The following is a 16,133-nucleotide window of genomic DNA, read 5'->3' as shown; positions in this document are numbered from 1 at the left end:
TATCCAGCAAACAGCACAGCCATGTAGAAAAATTCGATTCAAGGTCGAAAAGGTGCAGTGCTGGCTGTGAAGCACAGAACATGAGTTTTACCAATGTAACCTTTGATGGTAGTTCTGCCTCGCAGTCAGAATTACCACAACGAAGACTGGAGCAAAGGAACCTAGGCTGATGCTCTTTCGAGGTTCTATTGTTCAGGTAGAGAGCAAACTAAGGCCCCAGCGTTCCCTCTTGGACAAACATATAGGATCTCACACCATCTCCTTAAATAACTGCACCACTAGTGTCTTTAATCAATATTTAATTCTTCAATAAATATCACTAAAACAGATCATCGAGGTCAATATTACATTGCTATCCGCAGGAGTTTATTATGCACAAATGTTTATTACATTGCAATGATTGTGACATTTAAAAAGAATTTGCTTCATAGTACAGTCTTTTGGTACATCCTGAGGTTGTGATCCATTCGTGGCAGTCTCCTCTCTCATAAGATGATGTCTTGCATTGCGGCAGGCGACGCTGTGTTCAGCAATCAGTGTAGCTAAACAAAGAGGGGCTGCAGAGATCAATGGGCTGAAAAGGTACATGATTCACTAAATCCACAGCCTACTGGAGCCTATTCTCAGACAGCTGAGTTTATCACTTTTGCTCATCTCTTCCAATGTCTCTGCAAATTGACAGCTTCCAGACATTACAGTCATCAGCCACTTTCTCAGTTGTCAGTGGATGTTCTCCATGTTGGATGCCTTGGAGCAAAGGTACGGATGCTCAGGGAGATATGACCCAGTAGCCACTGCACTATACATAAGGTCTTTGACAACCACAATGTGTGTGTTGAACATGCCTGAACCAGCTCAGCCACTTTGGTTTAGCAACGACCATATTCTGATGGAATTAGTACGCTGCAGGATCCGGATTGGTGACCATGCCAGGAGATGCTGAGGATCCATGTCAGACACTGAAGGTGGAATCTTTCAACCCTTGCTCCTACCCAGTGTATATGTTCTAGGGGTCTCCCCTGGAGAAGAGTGCACTGAACGTGCGTACTTAACGAGCTTGCAGTTTGGTGTTCGCTGTGGGTCCACACTCTTGATCGGCTTGGATGTAACATCTGCAGCTTTTGTGATGCGTGGATTGATAACGGCGTCAAGTGACAGGTTGCTGGAGATTTCAAAGTCGGAATATGTGAAGCCATCAACAACCTTCACCATCTGATCAACAATGCCAACAGACAGAAGCCTGGCAACATCGTGAACAACCTTTGTGGTGCTCATGATCAAACAGGAGGCATGTGAGGAAGAACAATTTTATGTAGCAATTAGCAATGACCTGTAACTTGCTGCCCCAAGGAAATGATGAAAGTAGAAATAATCATGATTTTATTTGAATGGGTGACATCCTTCTCTGCCACACTGACTCAATTACTCCAAAAATTCATGTGAACATCCAGCCACATATTTGCATTCAACAGGTTCAGTTCAACTTATGGTAGTCACAGCTTCATATCATAGCCATGGAAAAGTTGCCAGATAACAACTGGAAAATTTTCTGTTGATTTACAAATGCTTTGAAATTAAATATTTCAAATAACATCATCTGGACTCTTTTTTTTGTCCAATGTGTGCAGGACGGTTTCCTGACACAGTATGTCAAAGGGCTGACAAGAGGGGAGGCCACACTGGATCTGGTACTTGATAATGAACCAGGCCAGGTGTTTGATTTAGTGGTAGATGAGCACTTTGGAGAGAGTGACCATAATTTGGTCATGTTTACTTTAGCGATGGAAAAGGATAGGAACATGCCACGGGGCAAGAGTTACGGATGGGGGAAGGGCAATTATAATGCGATTAGGCAAGACTTAGGAGGCATAAAATGGGTTTGCAAAATGCAGGGGATGGGGACAATCAAAATGGGGAGCTGGTTTAAGGAACAGATATTGCGTGTCCTTGATAGATATGTCCCTGTCAGGCGGGGAGCAAGTGATAAGGTAAGGGAACCGTGGTTTACTAAAGAAATTGTATCTCTTGTTAAGTGGAAACGGGAGGCTTATGTGACAATGAGACGAGATAGTTCAGATGAGGCGATGGAGAGTTACAGATTAGCCAGTAAGGATTTAAAGCGAGAGTTAAGAAGAGCAAGGAGGGGACATGAGCAGACATTAGCAGGCAGAATAAAGGAGAACCCTAAAGCTTTCCATAGGTACGTGAGGAATAAGAGGATGACTAGGGTAGGAATAGGGCCAGTCAAAGACAGAAGTGGGAAATTGTGTGTGGACCCTGTGGAGATCAGAGAGGAGCTAAATGATTATTTCTCATCTGTTTTCACTGACGAACAGGAGAATATTGTAGAGGAGATGACTGAGCTACAAGCTACTAGAATTGAAAGGATTAAGGTTAGTAAGGAGGAGGTGTTATCAATTCTAGAAGGTGTGAAGGTAGATAAATTACACTGGGCCAGATGGGATTTTTCCGAGGATTGTCTGGGAAGCTAGGAAGCAGGTGGTGGAGCCTTTGATCTTGATCTTTGAGTCCTCATTGCCCACAGGTTGAGTACCAGAGGACTGGAGGATTGCAAATGCTATGTCCTTGTTCAAGAAGGGCAGTAGGGATGACCCAGGTAATTATAGATCTGTGAGCCTTACTTCTACTGTAGGAAAAGTTTTGGAAAGGATTATAAAAGATAGGATTTATAATCATTCAGCACGCAACAATTTGATTGGAGACAGTCAGCAGAGATTAGATTCGTCAAGGACAGGTCGTGTCTCACAAACCTCATTGAGTTTTTTGAGAAGGTGGCCAAGCATGTGGATGAGGGAAGGGCAGTTGACGTGGTGTACATGGACTTCAGTAAAGCCTTTGATAAGGTTCCACATGATAGGCTATTGGAGAAAATACACAGGCACGGGATTGAGGGAGATTTAGCAGTTTGGATTAGAAACTGGCTTTCTGTAAGAAGGCAACGAGTGGTGGTTGATGGAAAATATTCAGCCTGGAGTCTGGTTACTAGTGGTGTGCCTCAAGGATCTGTTTTGGGATCACTGCTGTTAGTCATTTTTATAAATGACTTGGACACAGGCATAGGTGGATGGGTTAGTAAATTTGCAGATGACACTAAAGTCGGTGGAATGATGGACAGTGTGCAAGAGTGTTGCAGGTTGCAGGGAGACTTGAATAAACTGCAGAATTCGGCTGAAATGTCGCAAATGGAGTTTAATATGGATAAATGTGAGGTGATTCACTTTGGGAGGAATAATAGGAAGGCAGAATACCGGGTCAAGGGAAAGATTCTTGGTAGTGTGGATGTGCAGAGGGATCTTGGTGTCCATGTACATAGAACCCTGAAAGTTGCCACCCAGGTTGATAGTGCTGTTAAGAAGGCTTACGGTGTGTTCGGTTTTATTGGTAGAAGGATTGAGTTCCGGAGCCGTGATGTCACGCTGCAACTGTACAAAACGCTAGCGCGGCCTCATTTGGAATATTGCGTGCAGTTCTGGTCGGCCCATTACAGGAAGGATGTGGAAGCATTGGCAAAGGTGCAGAGGAGATTTACCAGGACATTGCCTGGTCTGGAGCGCAGGCCCTATGAAGAAAGGCTGAGGGACTTGGGTCTGTTCTCATTGGAGAAAAGGAGGCTAAGAGGGGATTTAATAGAGACATACAAGATGATCAGAGGATTAGATAGGGTGGACAGTGAGAGTCTTTTTCTGAGGATGATGACTTCAGCTTGTACAAGGGGGCATAGCTACAAATTGAGGCGTGATAGATTTAAGACAGATGTCAGAGTCAGGTTCTTTACTCAGAGAGTGCTAAGGGCGTGGAACGCCCTGCCTGCCAATGTAGTTAACTTAGCCACATTAGGGGCATTTAAACAGTCCTTGGATAAGCATATGGATAATGATGGGATAGTGTAGGGGGAGGGACTTAGATTAGTTCACAGGTCGACACAACATCGAGGGCCGAAGGGCCTGTTCTCCGTTGTATTGTTCTATGTTCTCTGTTCTATGTTCTTCTAAACTACAGTGAAAACCAGCCCAGCCAATACAATTTATACTCAAGACAATTTCAGGTTCAGCCAAGTAAACCTCCTCTGAACTATCTCCAATCCAACGGGTTAGTAAATTTGCAGACGACACTAAGGTCGGTGGAGTTGTGGATAGTGACGAAGGATGCTATAGGTTGCAGAGAGACATAGATAAGCTGCAGAGCTGGGCTGAGAGGTGGCAAATGGAGTTTAATGCAGACAAGTGTGAGGTGATGCACTTTGGTAGGGGTAACCGGAAGGCAAAGTACTGGGCTCATGGTAAGATTCTTGGTAGTGTAGATGAGCAGAGAGATCTCAGTGTCCATGTACACAGATCTTTGAAAGTTGCCACCCAGGTTGACAGGGTTGTTAAGAAGGCACACAGTGTTTTCGCTTTTATTAATAGAGGGATCGGGTTCCGGAACCAAGAGGTTATGCTGCAGCTGAACAAAACTCTGGTGCGGCCGCACTTGGAGTATTGTGTACAGTTCTGGTCACCGCATTATAAGAAGGATGTGGAAGCTTTGGAAAGGGTGCAGAGGAGATTTACTAGGATGTTGCCTGGTATGGAGGGAAGGTCTTACGAGGAAAGGCCGAGGGACTTGAGGCTGTTTTTGTTAGAGAGAAGAAGGTTGAGAGGTGTCTTAATTGAGACATATAAAATAATCAGAGGGTTAGATAGGGTGGATAGGGAGAGCCTTTTTCCTAGGATAGTGACTGCGAGCACGAGGGGGCATAGTTTTAAATTGAGGAGTGAAAGACATAGGACAGCTGTCAGAGGTAGTTTCTTTACTCAGAGAGTAGTAAGGGTATGGAACGCTTTGCCTGCAACGGTAGTAGATTTGCAAACTTTAGGTACATTTAAGTCGTCACTGGACAAGCATATGGATGTACATGGAATAGTGTAGGTTAGATGGGCTTCAGATTGGTAGGGCAGGTCGGCACAACATCGAGGGCCGTAGGGCCCGTACTGTGCTGTAACGTTCTATGTTCTATGTAAAATCAGAAACTGTCCAATGACCTGAAATTTTAAAGACAGTACGAACTGCAGATGCTGGAGAATCTGAGATAACAAGGTGTAGAGCTGGTTGAACGTAGCAGACCAAGCAGCCTCAGAGGGGCAGGTAAGCTGACATTTCGGGCCTGGACCTTTCTTCCGAAATGTCAGCTCTGCTTTCTCTCCACAGATTTGGCCGGCCTACTGAATTTCTTCAGTAATTTCTGTTTTTGGTTCTGATTTCGAGATCTGCAGTCATTTTGTTTTTTTTTGTTTATTGTTGTTTAGTGTTTGTTGGTCAGCACAAACATGATGGGTCAAAGGACCTAATTCTATGCTGAACGAATCCGAGAAGAAATTCCTCATCTCAGTCTTAAATTGGCAGTCTTTTACACTGACCTGCCTCCAATTAACTGATAGCTTTTCTTAAAATAAGAGAACCAAAACTGCCTGCAGTACTCCAGATGTGGTCTCACCAGCACATTGTACACTGCAGCAAGACTTCCCTAAGTTAATACTCCAATGCACTTGAACTAAGGGCCAGCATTTCATTAGCCTTCCTGAGTACCTGCTGCACCTTTGTGCTCGCTTTCTGTATTTCATGTACAAGTAATCCCCGAACCCATTTGTGTTGCAGTTTTCTGCAGCTTCTCTCTATTTGACTAATATTCTATATTTTCCTTCCTTTCCAAACTGCACAACTTCTCATTTTCCTACATTATACTCCATTTGCTAACATTTTGCCCAAGTACTTGACCTATCAATGTCTCCCTGTTTGAATCCCTCTCACAACTGCTTTCCCACTTATTTTGGTGTCATCTGCAAATCTGACAACATCAACTTCTTTCCTCCAAGTCATTAATATTTCTTGCAAACAGTTGCATGATCAGTGAGGATGCATGTTTGATTTTAGCATCTAAGTGAGGGAAGTTCCATCAACATAGAATTGAACTGGTTTCTTTTGGATTGCTGCTTTTTTGTGTTTCTTTGTCACCCTCTTTGTTTACTGGACTGGTACAGTAAATTTCTCACAATTGGACTTATTTCAATCAAATATAATGTTTTTAATAGCCTGAAAGTGTTCTATTGTTTAAAACAAAAGGAAAAATTGAGCTGAGGAGAAGAAAGTCAATTGTGTAGTACTAGTTGACTCAAGTTTCAAGTATGCACAGTTCTCAACAGATTGAATTCTAGGCCACACCTTGCACCAGCAGTGATCACAAAATTACTTCAGGTGAAGGAAGACCTTTCGCCCATTTAATCTTCCAGGCGTAAGGCAGGAAGTTCCTCTGCTCTTTAAAAACTACTATAGGACCTTCGATAATCATGGTCTCATTTTAACATCACATCTAAATACGGCACCCCTAACAATACTACTTCCTCAACACTGCAGTGTTGTGCAGAGGTTTCTGGAGTGAGATTTAAGCTCACGGATTCTAACTCAGTGGTAAAAATGAAACCAAGAAAGTTTCTTTTTCTTTGAGTTATTGAAATCCCACCATTAACAAACTATACATATCATTATTTTGTAGATGATTTTGATCCTTCTTTCTTTTCAAGCCATCTGTCTTGTTGCCTTTAGAACTCCTTCCCCCAACCATTAGGTGACCTTTATCCTGCTCAGTGTTCAACTGGCAACTCTAAAAAGACTTCAAAAATGTTCTACAATAAGAGAAACATATAATAAAGTTGCATATTTGTGGCTTGAGTCTTTCCGAGGTTGTATTTCTCTCTGTATCGGGATGTGGTTTTCAAGCTGTGAGGTAGGCTCTCAAATCACTTGTAGATCCTAAATTTGAAAGGTCCTGTAATGTGGTTCTTGTCCCCAGTTGGGGTTAGAGCATTTCCATTGGATTCCTGCAATCCTCCTTGATCCAATGACACAGAGCACTGAGAAGCAGACACTTGGTGCCAGGTATGCCATGCCATGCAACAACCTCAATGTTGGGAATATTGTCCTGCCATTGGATATTTCAAACAGACTCCATGAGTGAGGAACGAATGCTCGAGCTACTTTATCTGATACTGTGAAATTGTGATATTTGAGAAGACAAAGTTAACTCCTATCAGGACAAGTGAGAATGATGCAAAGTCAATGCCATCCAGTCCTCCAAAGCTGACTTCACTAACAGCTTTTGTAATTGTTTATACAAATTGTTATGACATAGGCATAGCAGGCCAAACTAAGTCAGCCCCACCATCAGTGGATTTGCAACACGGTGAAATTAAAATATTGACTATGACAAAATCGCTCAACTGCTCCCAACCAGAGACTTCACAAATAACCGAACTTGAACATCTTGGTTATAACTTATACAAGCATTAACAATTTATTAAGAATGCAACTGCAATAGAACACTGATAAATGAAAAGACAAACTATTTTAGTAACTACAATCTAAGCCCAACTGTATTTGATCATATGCTTCCATTTTCACACTGACGGACAGACTTAAGGGAGAAAATAAGAAAACGAAAAAAAAATTTGCGAGTTTAATAACTGTTTCAACTAAAAAAAAATCCTTCAGCAAATCCTTGGATGTTGGGTTGTAATACAGGCACTTTGAACCATACTTCTTGCTTTAATTCCAAAATCACCAGTCAATACAAACAGCTTCTGCAGACCTCTGGAGACTTTTACTTAATTTCACAGACACAGATCCTTTTTCAGAACTTTTAACATGTCATTAACTGGATAATAACTAGAGAGAGAGTGAAACTAAAATCCAGCCTGGAACAGAAGCTTCCCGAAAGAAATCTACCTCCCACACAAAAAACGGTCATAGACCGTTGCTTCTATGTTTTCTCCTTTTCGCACCCCCCCCCCCCCCCGTGTAGATCACTGGCCAGCCATTTTAACGTCAGCCTCTCTTTTCCTTTTAATATATTCAAAGAAATGCTTGCCGACTGTCTGGATGTCATGCGCAAGTTACCCTCAAAGGGTATCTTCTCACTCTATATTTTTCTTGGGTCATCTTTTGTTTGTTTTCAAACCTTTCCCAATCCTCTGGTTTACCACCAATCTTTGCCATACTCTTATGATTTTCCTTTCAATTTGATGATATCCTAAACATCCCTAGTTAACCATGGCTGGTTTATCTCCTTCTTGGAATCCTTCTTCTTCACTGGGACTTGCTTTATTGCAAGCCGTCAATTATTTTCTTAAACATCTACCGTTATTTTTCAACTTTCTTTGCTGCTAAAATCTCTACTCGGTCCACGATAACAGACTGCCTTTTCCTACTCGGCCATCCTTTCAAAAAGCCACATACTCTGGAATATTTAGTTCTCCGCTTTCGTCTCAGTGTAGCCATGAATCAGTGATGGTCACAAGAATAACAACAATTAACTCTATTTGTGTTATCAAAGTGACAGCAGAATAAAAATCTTGCAGTCAACAGCACTGGGACAGGGATGGCAGAAAAATCAGTGCGTAACATGTTCGTTCCTAACATGGGTTCCTGAATCGAAGCAATATCCGTATCTTAGGGCATTCAAAAAGAAAATGGAGCGCAAGCTGACCCCGACACCAACCTGTTTTGTGGTCAGTTGACTCAACAAGCATCCCCATCCAGAATAAAGATCAGACCTGGGATTTGTACTCAAAAAAAGACAAAAGAACTGCGGATGCTAAAATCGGGAACAAAAACAAAGTTCCTGGAAAAGCTCAGCAGGTCTGGCAGCATCTGCGGAGGAGAAAACAAGAGTTAACGTTCCCAGTCCGGTGGCCCTCAGATCCAGTTCTGAGGAAGGGTCACCGGACTCGAAACGTTAACTCTTTTTTCTCCTCCACAGATGCTGCCGGACGTGCTGAGCTTTTCCAGGAACTTTGTTTTTTGTTCCTGGGATTTGTATTGCTTGAAAAGCTCAGCTATTCAATGTTGTACCAATGTTGTAGGGTAGCTAAGATTTCAGGGAATTCCCTCTTCAACCCCGAGCATAGCAGCAGAGAATCACTGACTTTTGATGCAAATATAGTCCATTTTCCAACATTCTACCAGCCAAATGTGTAACATTATTTTCTGGAGAAACTCGATGGTCTGGCAGCATTTGTGGAGAGAGAAACAGATTTAATGTTTCAAGTCCAATATGACTCTACATCTTCTTTTGTCCAGTAGTGTGGTATTGGACTGACGTGTAAATTCTGTTATCCTCTCATCAGATGCTGACAGACCCTAGCTTCTCCAGCATTTTCTGTGTATACTTCAAATTCCTAGTATCTGCAGTATTTTGCTTTGATTAACATTTTCTAATCTTGCAACCGAAGCTTATTTTGGAGTTCTGTAGTTTTGACTGTTCTGGCCAAGTCAAATAGCTTGGGGAACTGCAGATGCTGGAGAATGAGGTAACAAGGTGTAGAGCTGGATAAACACAGCAGGCCAAGCAGCTTCAGAAGAGCAGGAAGGCTGACGTTTCGGAGCAGCTTATTTACATTCTAATTTCAGTATTATGATCAAGGTAACCAAACCCCTTTAGAATGTAGGTATACATTATAAATAAGGATTAACAAATAAACCTTTTTTCCCCCCCACACTCACTTTACACATCTTTTGTAATGATCAGTGTGTAACAATCACCCCACTCTTAGACTTACTTTCCTTGAAGGAAATTAAACAAGGTTGTACCAACCCCACCTAATCGGATAGCACTTTAAAACAAAGCAGACTTCACTATTTACCACCTATACATATTTTTAAACGTTACAATTTCACACTAAGATTTGTAGCTATAAATTTGTATTGTCCTAGGTGTCACTATCTTTCCTGTTTAAAAAGTAGTTAGCATTTGAAGGAGAAAAACTATAAACTTTCAGAACAAAAATCGTGCAAAAACAATAAATGTTTAATTTAAAAAGCAATCAGCAAAGTTTAGTCCGTTATTATGCCTGCCTTCTTTCCAGCTTCTGAATATTTATAAACTGTTCACATATTTGCAAGTATTTGCTTACCCCGTGTTTTGCAACATCTTCAGAACAATAGTGCTGAAGGGTACAGAAACGGCCTTAGTCAGAAACTGACTGTCGATTTGAACAAGGGGGTGGGAGTCATAAGGACTAATCAATGAAACTCAGTGAAAATCCCACTTTCATTACGCTCTTTGCTCCACTTTTTTCGGTAAATGTATCGTTCAACATAACTCCACCTCAACGTCAAAACGCGTTAGATTAGGGCATAGCAACTATCTGAAGTGTTTCATAAATGTTACTGATAAATCTAATAATTTATAGCATGAAATCAAAGATTATTTTACTTCCGCTTACACCCCACTGTCACTTATTCGCAGAAATTCCAAACTAACGTTCCGTTTCGAACGTTGCTACAATTTTGGACCCGTTGATTGGTTAAATGAAACGTCAATCAGCCGGCTTTTGCTCCATTTCCTCCTGGCAGTTCATCACGCGAGAGCACTGGGTGTTATGGAAGGGTAGCGCGTCAGCAATGTGTTGCACTTCTTCCTGTGGCGAACTTGAAACTGTAATTTCGGTTATCAATTTCAATACCTGTTCTGCAAAGTATTTTAAAGGAATTAGGCAAGTTTTCCAATTTGTCGGTTTCTTTAAAGTAACTTGTACTAGAAATATTATTGCATACCTTTGCAGGAGGTGGGATATGAACTTAGATTTTTTTAAGCTCAGAGATAGGGTAACTACGACTGCACGACAAGCTGCCTAATGAGCGTGGTGGAAGCAGGTGACTTCTTTCCCATTACGACTTCGGATTTCGAGAGTTGCCACGTTGAGAATCGATTCGATATCAGAACATTAGTCTATATCTCCAGACTGAGTGGAGGGACATTACCAGAAAATCACACCTCCCTTGTACTTTCCAATTTATGTAACGCATTTAAGTAGATTCTAAATTATTTTACTGTTTAGTATTTTTAGGACTGTAGTCATTGTAAGCGGAAGTTAGAAGAATGATCGCATAATTTGCGGTTGGATGGGAGTGTTGTGGTCTGTGTTTTGGAATGAATTATACCATGTTCTTCAAAAAGAGATCTCTAACTTCTGCCGGAGGGCTTGGTTTTAAAATACAGTAGCAGTAGTGTGCTGAATTAGAGTCATACAATTCTACAGCACGGAAACCGACCCCTTGGTCCATCACTTCCATGCTGATCAGCTATCCTAAATTAATCCTAGTCCATTTGCAAATCTTTAGTTCATATCTTCTAAACTCTTACCCTTGATGCATCCATCAAAATATCTTTTATCTGTTATAATTGTATCAAGCTACACCACTTCATTTGGCAGCTCATTCCATACACATTGCCCTCCATGTGATCCAGTTGTCAGCCGTGATTAGTCACTTCAGCCTTGGATTCATCTTAAACCAACATCCCTCTAAATTGTATCAGAGATAATGGGAACTGCAGATGCTGGAGATTCCAAGATAATAAAATGTGAGGCTGGATGAACACAGCAGGCCAAGCAGCATCTCAGGAGCACAAAAGCTGACGTTTCGGGCCTAGACCCTTCTAGGCCCGAAACGTCAGCTTTTGTGCTCCTGAGATGCTGCTTGGCCTGCTGTGTTCATCCAGCCTCACATTTTATTATCCCTCTAAATTGTACTGACTTCTGTAAAACCCTGTCTGACAGCTTACTTTTGTTCGCTTAAATATTCTGCGCAAGTAACTTGAGGATATCACTCAATTTACCAGTTTGAATCCATGATTTTTGTTAATACAACTATTAAATTTGATTCAACAGAATATTCTAGGATTACTTTCTCCATTGCCTAACTTTGATGTCCCTCGAAAATCACCACTTGAACACCGTTGCAGAGCATGGTGCATAAATGGAATGAACTGCCAGAGGAAGTGGTAAACGCAGGTACAGTTACAACATTTTTAAAAAATTTAGACATGTGAATCGGAAAGGTTTAGAGAGATGTGGGCTAAACGCAGGCAAGTGGGGACTAGTTTGGGAAACCTGGTCAGCATAGACAAATTGGATTTACGGGTCTGTTCCCATGCTGTATTACAGCAGCAAGGACCCGGGTTCAACACCACCCTCGGGCCACTGTCTGTGTGGAATTTTCACCATCTCCCTGTGTTTGAGTGGGTTTCCTTTGGGTGCTTTGCTTTCCTCCCACAGTCCAAAGATGTGCAGGTTAGGTGGATTGTCCATCGTGTTGAGGGATGTGCAGGCTGAATGGTTTGACTGTGGTTAATGCAGGGTTACAGAGATAGGTTGGGGCCTGGGTCTGGGTAAGATGCTCTTTAGAGAGTCAGTTTGGACTTTATGGGCCAAATCGCCTGTTTCCACACTGTAGGGATTCTATGTTTCTATGACTGTGTTCCACATGGAAGGCCCATGTCGATCATCATGATTTAGGAACAACACCAAGAATTAACCTAGTGGATCCTCTTTGCACCACCTGAAGAACATTAATATTGCTCTTATATTTTGACAACAAAGACCAGATAAAGTAATCCAAATGAAATCTGATCAGAGCCCTGTATGATTTGCATAGCTTTCTCTAAATGTTCTTCTACTGTTTAGACAGTGTAGTTGAATGTGCTTTGTTTCTTGTAATCAAAATACTTTAGTTTGATCCAACAGATTTGTGAAATTTTTCCTCTTTGAGGAAAATGATTTCAGGGTGGAAAATCATTACTTACTTTATAATCTTGCAAATCTCACTTCTTCATCATCTCAACTCTAAATAGGAGTTCACGAGAGTCTCATGAGAATTGTAACAGCTCATCCATCAAGTCTTCCCAGTGACTCTATGCTCAGCTTTTTGTGGTTAATTACATAACGGAACAACCAGAAAATGCCATTCTTTCAACGGTAACATTACAATTTTTAAAGATAGCTTTGAAAGTGTGCTTACGTCATTCTGAGAATAATGTATAATTCAGATTAAATATAATTTCACAATGTCAACACACAGCCTTTAGTAAATATGAAAACTCTAGTTGTTTACAGGAAAGAGTAGAATTTAATTGGGCAGGGCTGGTGATAGTGTACGACTCCAGTGCTAGCTTCCTGTAATAAATATTGTAAAATAAGAATGACGTATAGTTATGTTTTATTCAGTGGAATTATTGTTGCACATTCTTTACTCGGAGAGTAGTAAGGGAATGGAACACTTTGCCTGCAACGGTTGTAGATTCGCCAACTTTAGGTATATTTAAGTCGTCATTGGATGAGCATATGGACGTACGTGGAATAGTGTAGGTTAGATGATATGCTTCAGATCGGTATGACAGGTCGGCACAACATCGGGGGCCGAAGGGCCTGTACTGTGCTGTAATGTTCTATGTTCTATATTGCCTCTTAGCTTTTTGTATTTATTAATCTCACTAAAAAAGAAAGAATTCACGACTTAAACAAAAACAGAAATTGCTAGAAAGCTCAGCAGATCTGGTAGCATCTGTGGAGAAAAATCAGAGTTAACATTTTGGATTAACTGACTTAATTGAGTTCTGAGCAAGGGTCACCAGACCCAAGACGTTCACTCTGATTTCCCCCCACAGATACTGCCAGACCTGCTGAGCTATTCCAGCAATTTCTGTTTTTGTTTCTGATTTGCAGCATCTGTTGTTCTGTTGGTATTTATTAAGGATTCATTTCATGTTTGCTCAGGCGTTATCAACTTCTGCTGACACGTTTAATGAGTCATACATCATTTTCTCCATTTCAAAACTTACCTTTTGACCATTCTTATTTCAACCTGTGTAGCCTTCAGTAATTATTTAACTTTTATGGATTGAGTTGTATTTTCACTTTAAATGTGGATATTCAGAAACTTCCACATTCATGATAATAGTTTACATTCTCACACAGGAAAGGAAAAATAAAAGCTGCCAACTGGAAACATTGCAAATTCAATCTGCCAAGTGGAACAAGAAAGAGACAAAGATGAAGAGAATGAAATGTAAAGCCAATAAAGGTGATGTGCAGAAATATGTAGGACTAAGATTCCAAAACGGGAAATCTTGCTATTCTGAAGAAGAGTCAAGGCCCGAAACGTCGGCTTTCCTGCTCCTGTGATGCTGCTTGGCCTGCTGTGTTTATCCACCTTCACACCTTGTTATCTCAGATTCTCCAGCTCCTACTATCTCAGGCCAACCTTATTGTTTTTTTTAACGAGTTAACAGGGGAAGCAAACAAAAGTGTAGAGCTGGAAGAACACAGGCCAAGCAGCATCAGAGGAGCAGCAAACCTGACATTTCGGGTCTGGACCTGCCCGAAGGGTTCCACACCTGAAACGTCAGCATTCCTGCTCATCTGATGCTGCCTGGCCTGCTGTGTTCCTCCAGCTCCACAACTTGTTATCTCAGACTCCAGCATCGACAGTTCCTACTATCTCTAAGCAAACAAAAGTAATGGACTAGATATAATTTATTTAGATTTTCAAAAGCTCTTTGATAAGGTGCTCAGAATAATGAAATGGTCAAAGCATGTTCAGTCAGGAGACAGGTGGCAGATTGGATTGTTAATTAGCTTCAAGATAAAAGCAGAGTGAGATTGAAGTGTAGTTATTCAGTGGAGGGGAAGGTGGGAAGTTCTGCTTCACAAGAATCAGCGTTGGGACTGCAGCTGTTCAAGCAAGACAATTCCAACCTGAACTTTGGAATGAAAGATAACAAGGTGTAGAGCTGGATGAACACAGCAGCCAAGAAGCATCAGAGGAGCAGGAAGGCTGACATTTCGGGCCTAGACCCTTCTTCAGCAATCTCAGTTTCTTTCTGAAGAAGGGCCTAGGCCCGAAATGTTAGCCTTCCCACTCCTCTGATGCTGCTTGGCCTGCTGTGTTCATACAGCTCTACACCTTGTTATCGCAGATTCTCTGGCATCTGCAGTTCCTTATATCTTTAGAATGAAAGCCAAGTTTCTAAATTTGTGGGTGATTTCAAATTAGTGTGGGGTGAAGCAACAACCAAATTATAGATGGGCATTAATAAACTTGCAGAATGGGCAAATAATTGGCAAATGAAGTATCACACTATGTGTTAGTACTTTGGCAGAAACAATAGGGAGGTCATTTTCTTACAATTACAAACCAAGGTGGGGTAAAATAACAAAGGGATATCAGAGTACAAGTACATCAATCATGAAGAGTTGTGCTCCAGGTTAATGAGGCCCACAAAAAAAATCAAAGACTTTGTTTTATTGCCAGGATAGAATTGAAAATAAGAAAGGTATGTGAAACAACCACAGCAGCAGTAGTAGAGTAGTATTGCTGCATTTAGGGGAAAACTAGATGTGTTTTTGAAGCAGAAGGAAATAGCTGATTATAATAGACTTAGGTAGATTTAGAAAAGCAACGGTGGGAGGAGGCTCAATTGCAGCATAAAAAATACACTGACCAATTAGGCCAAATGACCTTATTTCTGTTGAATATACCTTAAATAATGCTATATATTGATAATGCTTATTTAATATATTGATCAATGTGTTCTCAGCCCTGTTTTGCGAAAATACAGACAAGAACTTTTCCGACTGATTCATTTTACAGTTGAGAAGGTGGAAGAAGTAAAGCTACACACATGATATTCAAAATACTTGAATGCCAGTACAATTTTTATTAACAATTAAAAATTTTGGGTATCTGGTTAGCTTAGATGGCCAGTGTGTTCTCCAGAATAATGCCGACACCATGGATCCAATTCCCATTCAAACTGAAGTAGGCTTGGGACCTGCCTCATCATCATGCCCTGAGATTAGAAGATAATGGCAGTGCACCACTGACAAAAGCTTGCCAAGTAAACAGCTCAGGGTGAATCATCAGCAGACAAGAAGCCAGCTCATGATCAGCCTTCAGGCACAGCATTAGAATGACAAAAAAGAACCAGGGTGATATATGTAGTTGAGGCTTACCGGGTTTCCACATTGTTCAATATAAATAGGTTCAGGATCAATTCCTCAAACCTCAATAAAAGACAATTTATTTAAATTATAATTTGACTGACACAATGACAACCAATGGCCCTGATAATAAGTTTTTGACAATGATTAAAATAAAGCACAACTGCCTGTCAACGTTTGGTTTTAAGCTTTGTTTCTTTTTGTCAACTGCTTTTATTTGAACAATATTCTGGATTATAATCTACAGCAAGGCTGTGGGGAGAAGACCAAAGAGTGACAATAGGTAAACTCCTCCTCCTT

The 16,133-nt window shown here is 41.1% G+C and overlaps 1 protein-coding gene and 1 long non-coding RNA gene across 5 annotated transcripts in view; one reads left to right on the top strand and one right to left on the bottom strand.

Moving 5' to 3' along the window:
• The window catches only part of hsdl2 (hydroxysteroid dehydrogenase like 2), a 127,904-nt gene extending 117,583 nt beyond the window's left edge, over positions 1 to 10,321 (bottom strand). The window contains exon 1 of one of the 2 annotated variants that reach the window (XM_048527217.2): positions 9,966 to 10,321. In XM_048527217.2, the coding sequence (XP_048383174.1) occupies positions 9,966 to 9,982 (17 nt within the window). In that variant the 5' untranslated portion in view covers positions 9,983 to 10,321. The remainder of the gene's footprint in view (positions 1 to 9,965) is intronic. The other variant, XM_048527216.2, reaches the window with a different exon arrangement.
• An 83-nt stretch (positions 10,322 to 10,404) lies between these two features.
• On the top strand, positions 10,405 to 14,653 carry LOC125450889 (uncharacterized). 3 transcript variants are annotated; one of them, XR_007247166.2, is made up of 4 exons: positions 10,405 to 10,491; positions 11,724 to 11,846; positions 12,686 to 12,809; positions 13,809 to 14,653. It is a non-coding gene; the product is annotated as an uncharacterized LOC125450889 (long non-coding RNA). The 3 variants fall into 3 exon arrangements; XR_007247168.2 differs by lacking the exon at positions 10,405 to 10,491 and adding an exon at positions 10,566 to 10,707; XR_007247167.2 differs by lacking the exon at positions 10,405 to 10,491 and adding an exon at positions 10,719 to 10,835.
• The last annotated feature ends 1,480 nt before the right edge of the window (positions 14,654 to 16,133 follow it).

The sequence above is a fragment of the Stegostoma tigrinum genome, chromosome 3 (genome assembly GCF_030684315.1).
Source record: "Stegostoma tigrinum isolate sSteTig4 chromosome 3, sSteTig4.hap1, whole genome shotgun sequence".
Classification (NCBI taxonomy): domain Eukaryota; kingdom Metazoa; phylum Chordata; class Chondrichthyes; order Orectolobiformes; family Stegostomatidae; genus Stegostoma; species Stegostoma tigrinum.
The sequence above is the reverse complement of the archived record's forward strand: the minus strand, read 5'-3'. Positions and strand labels throughout refer to the sequence as shown.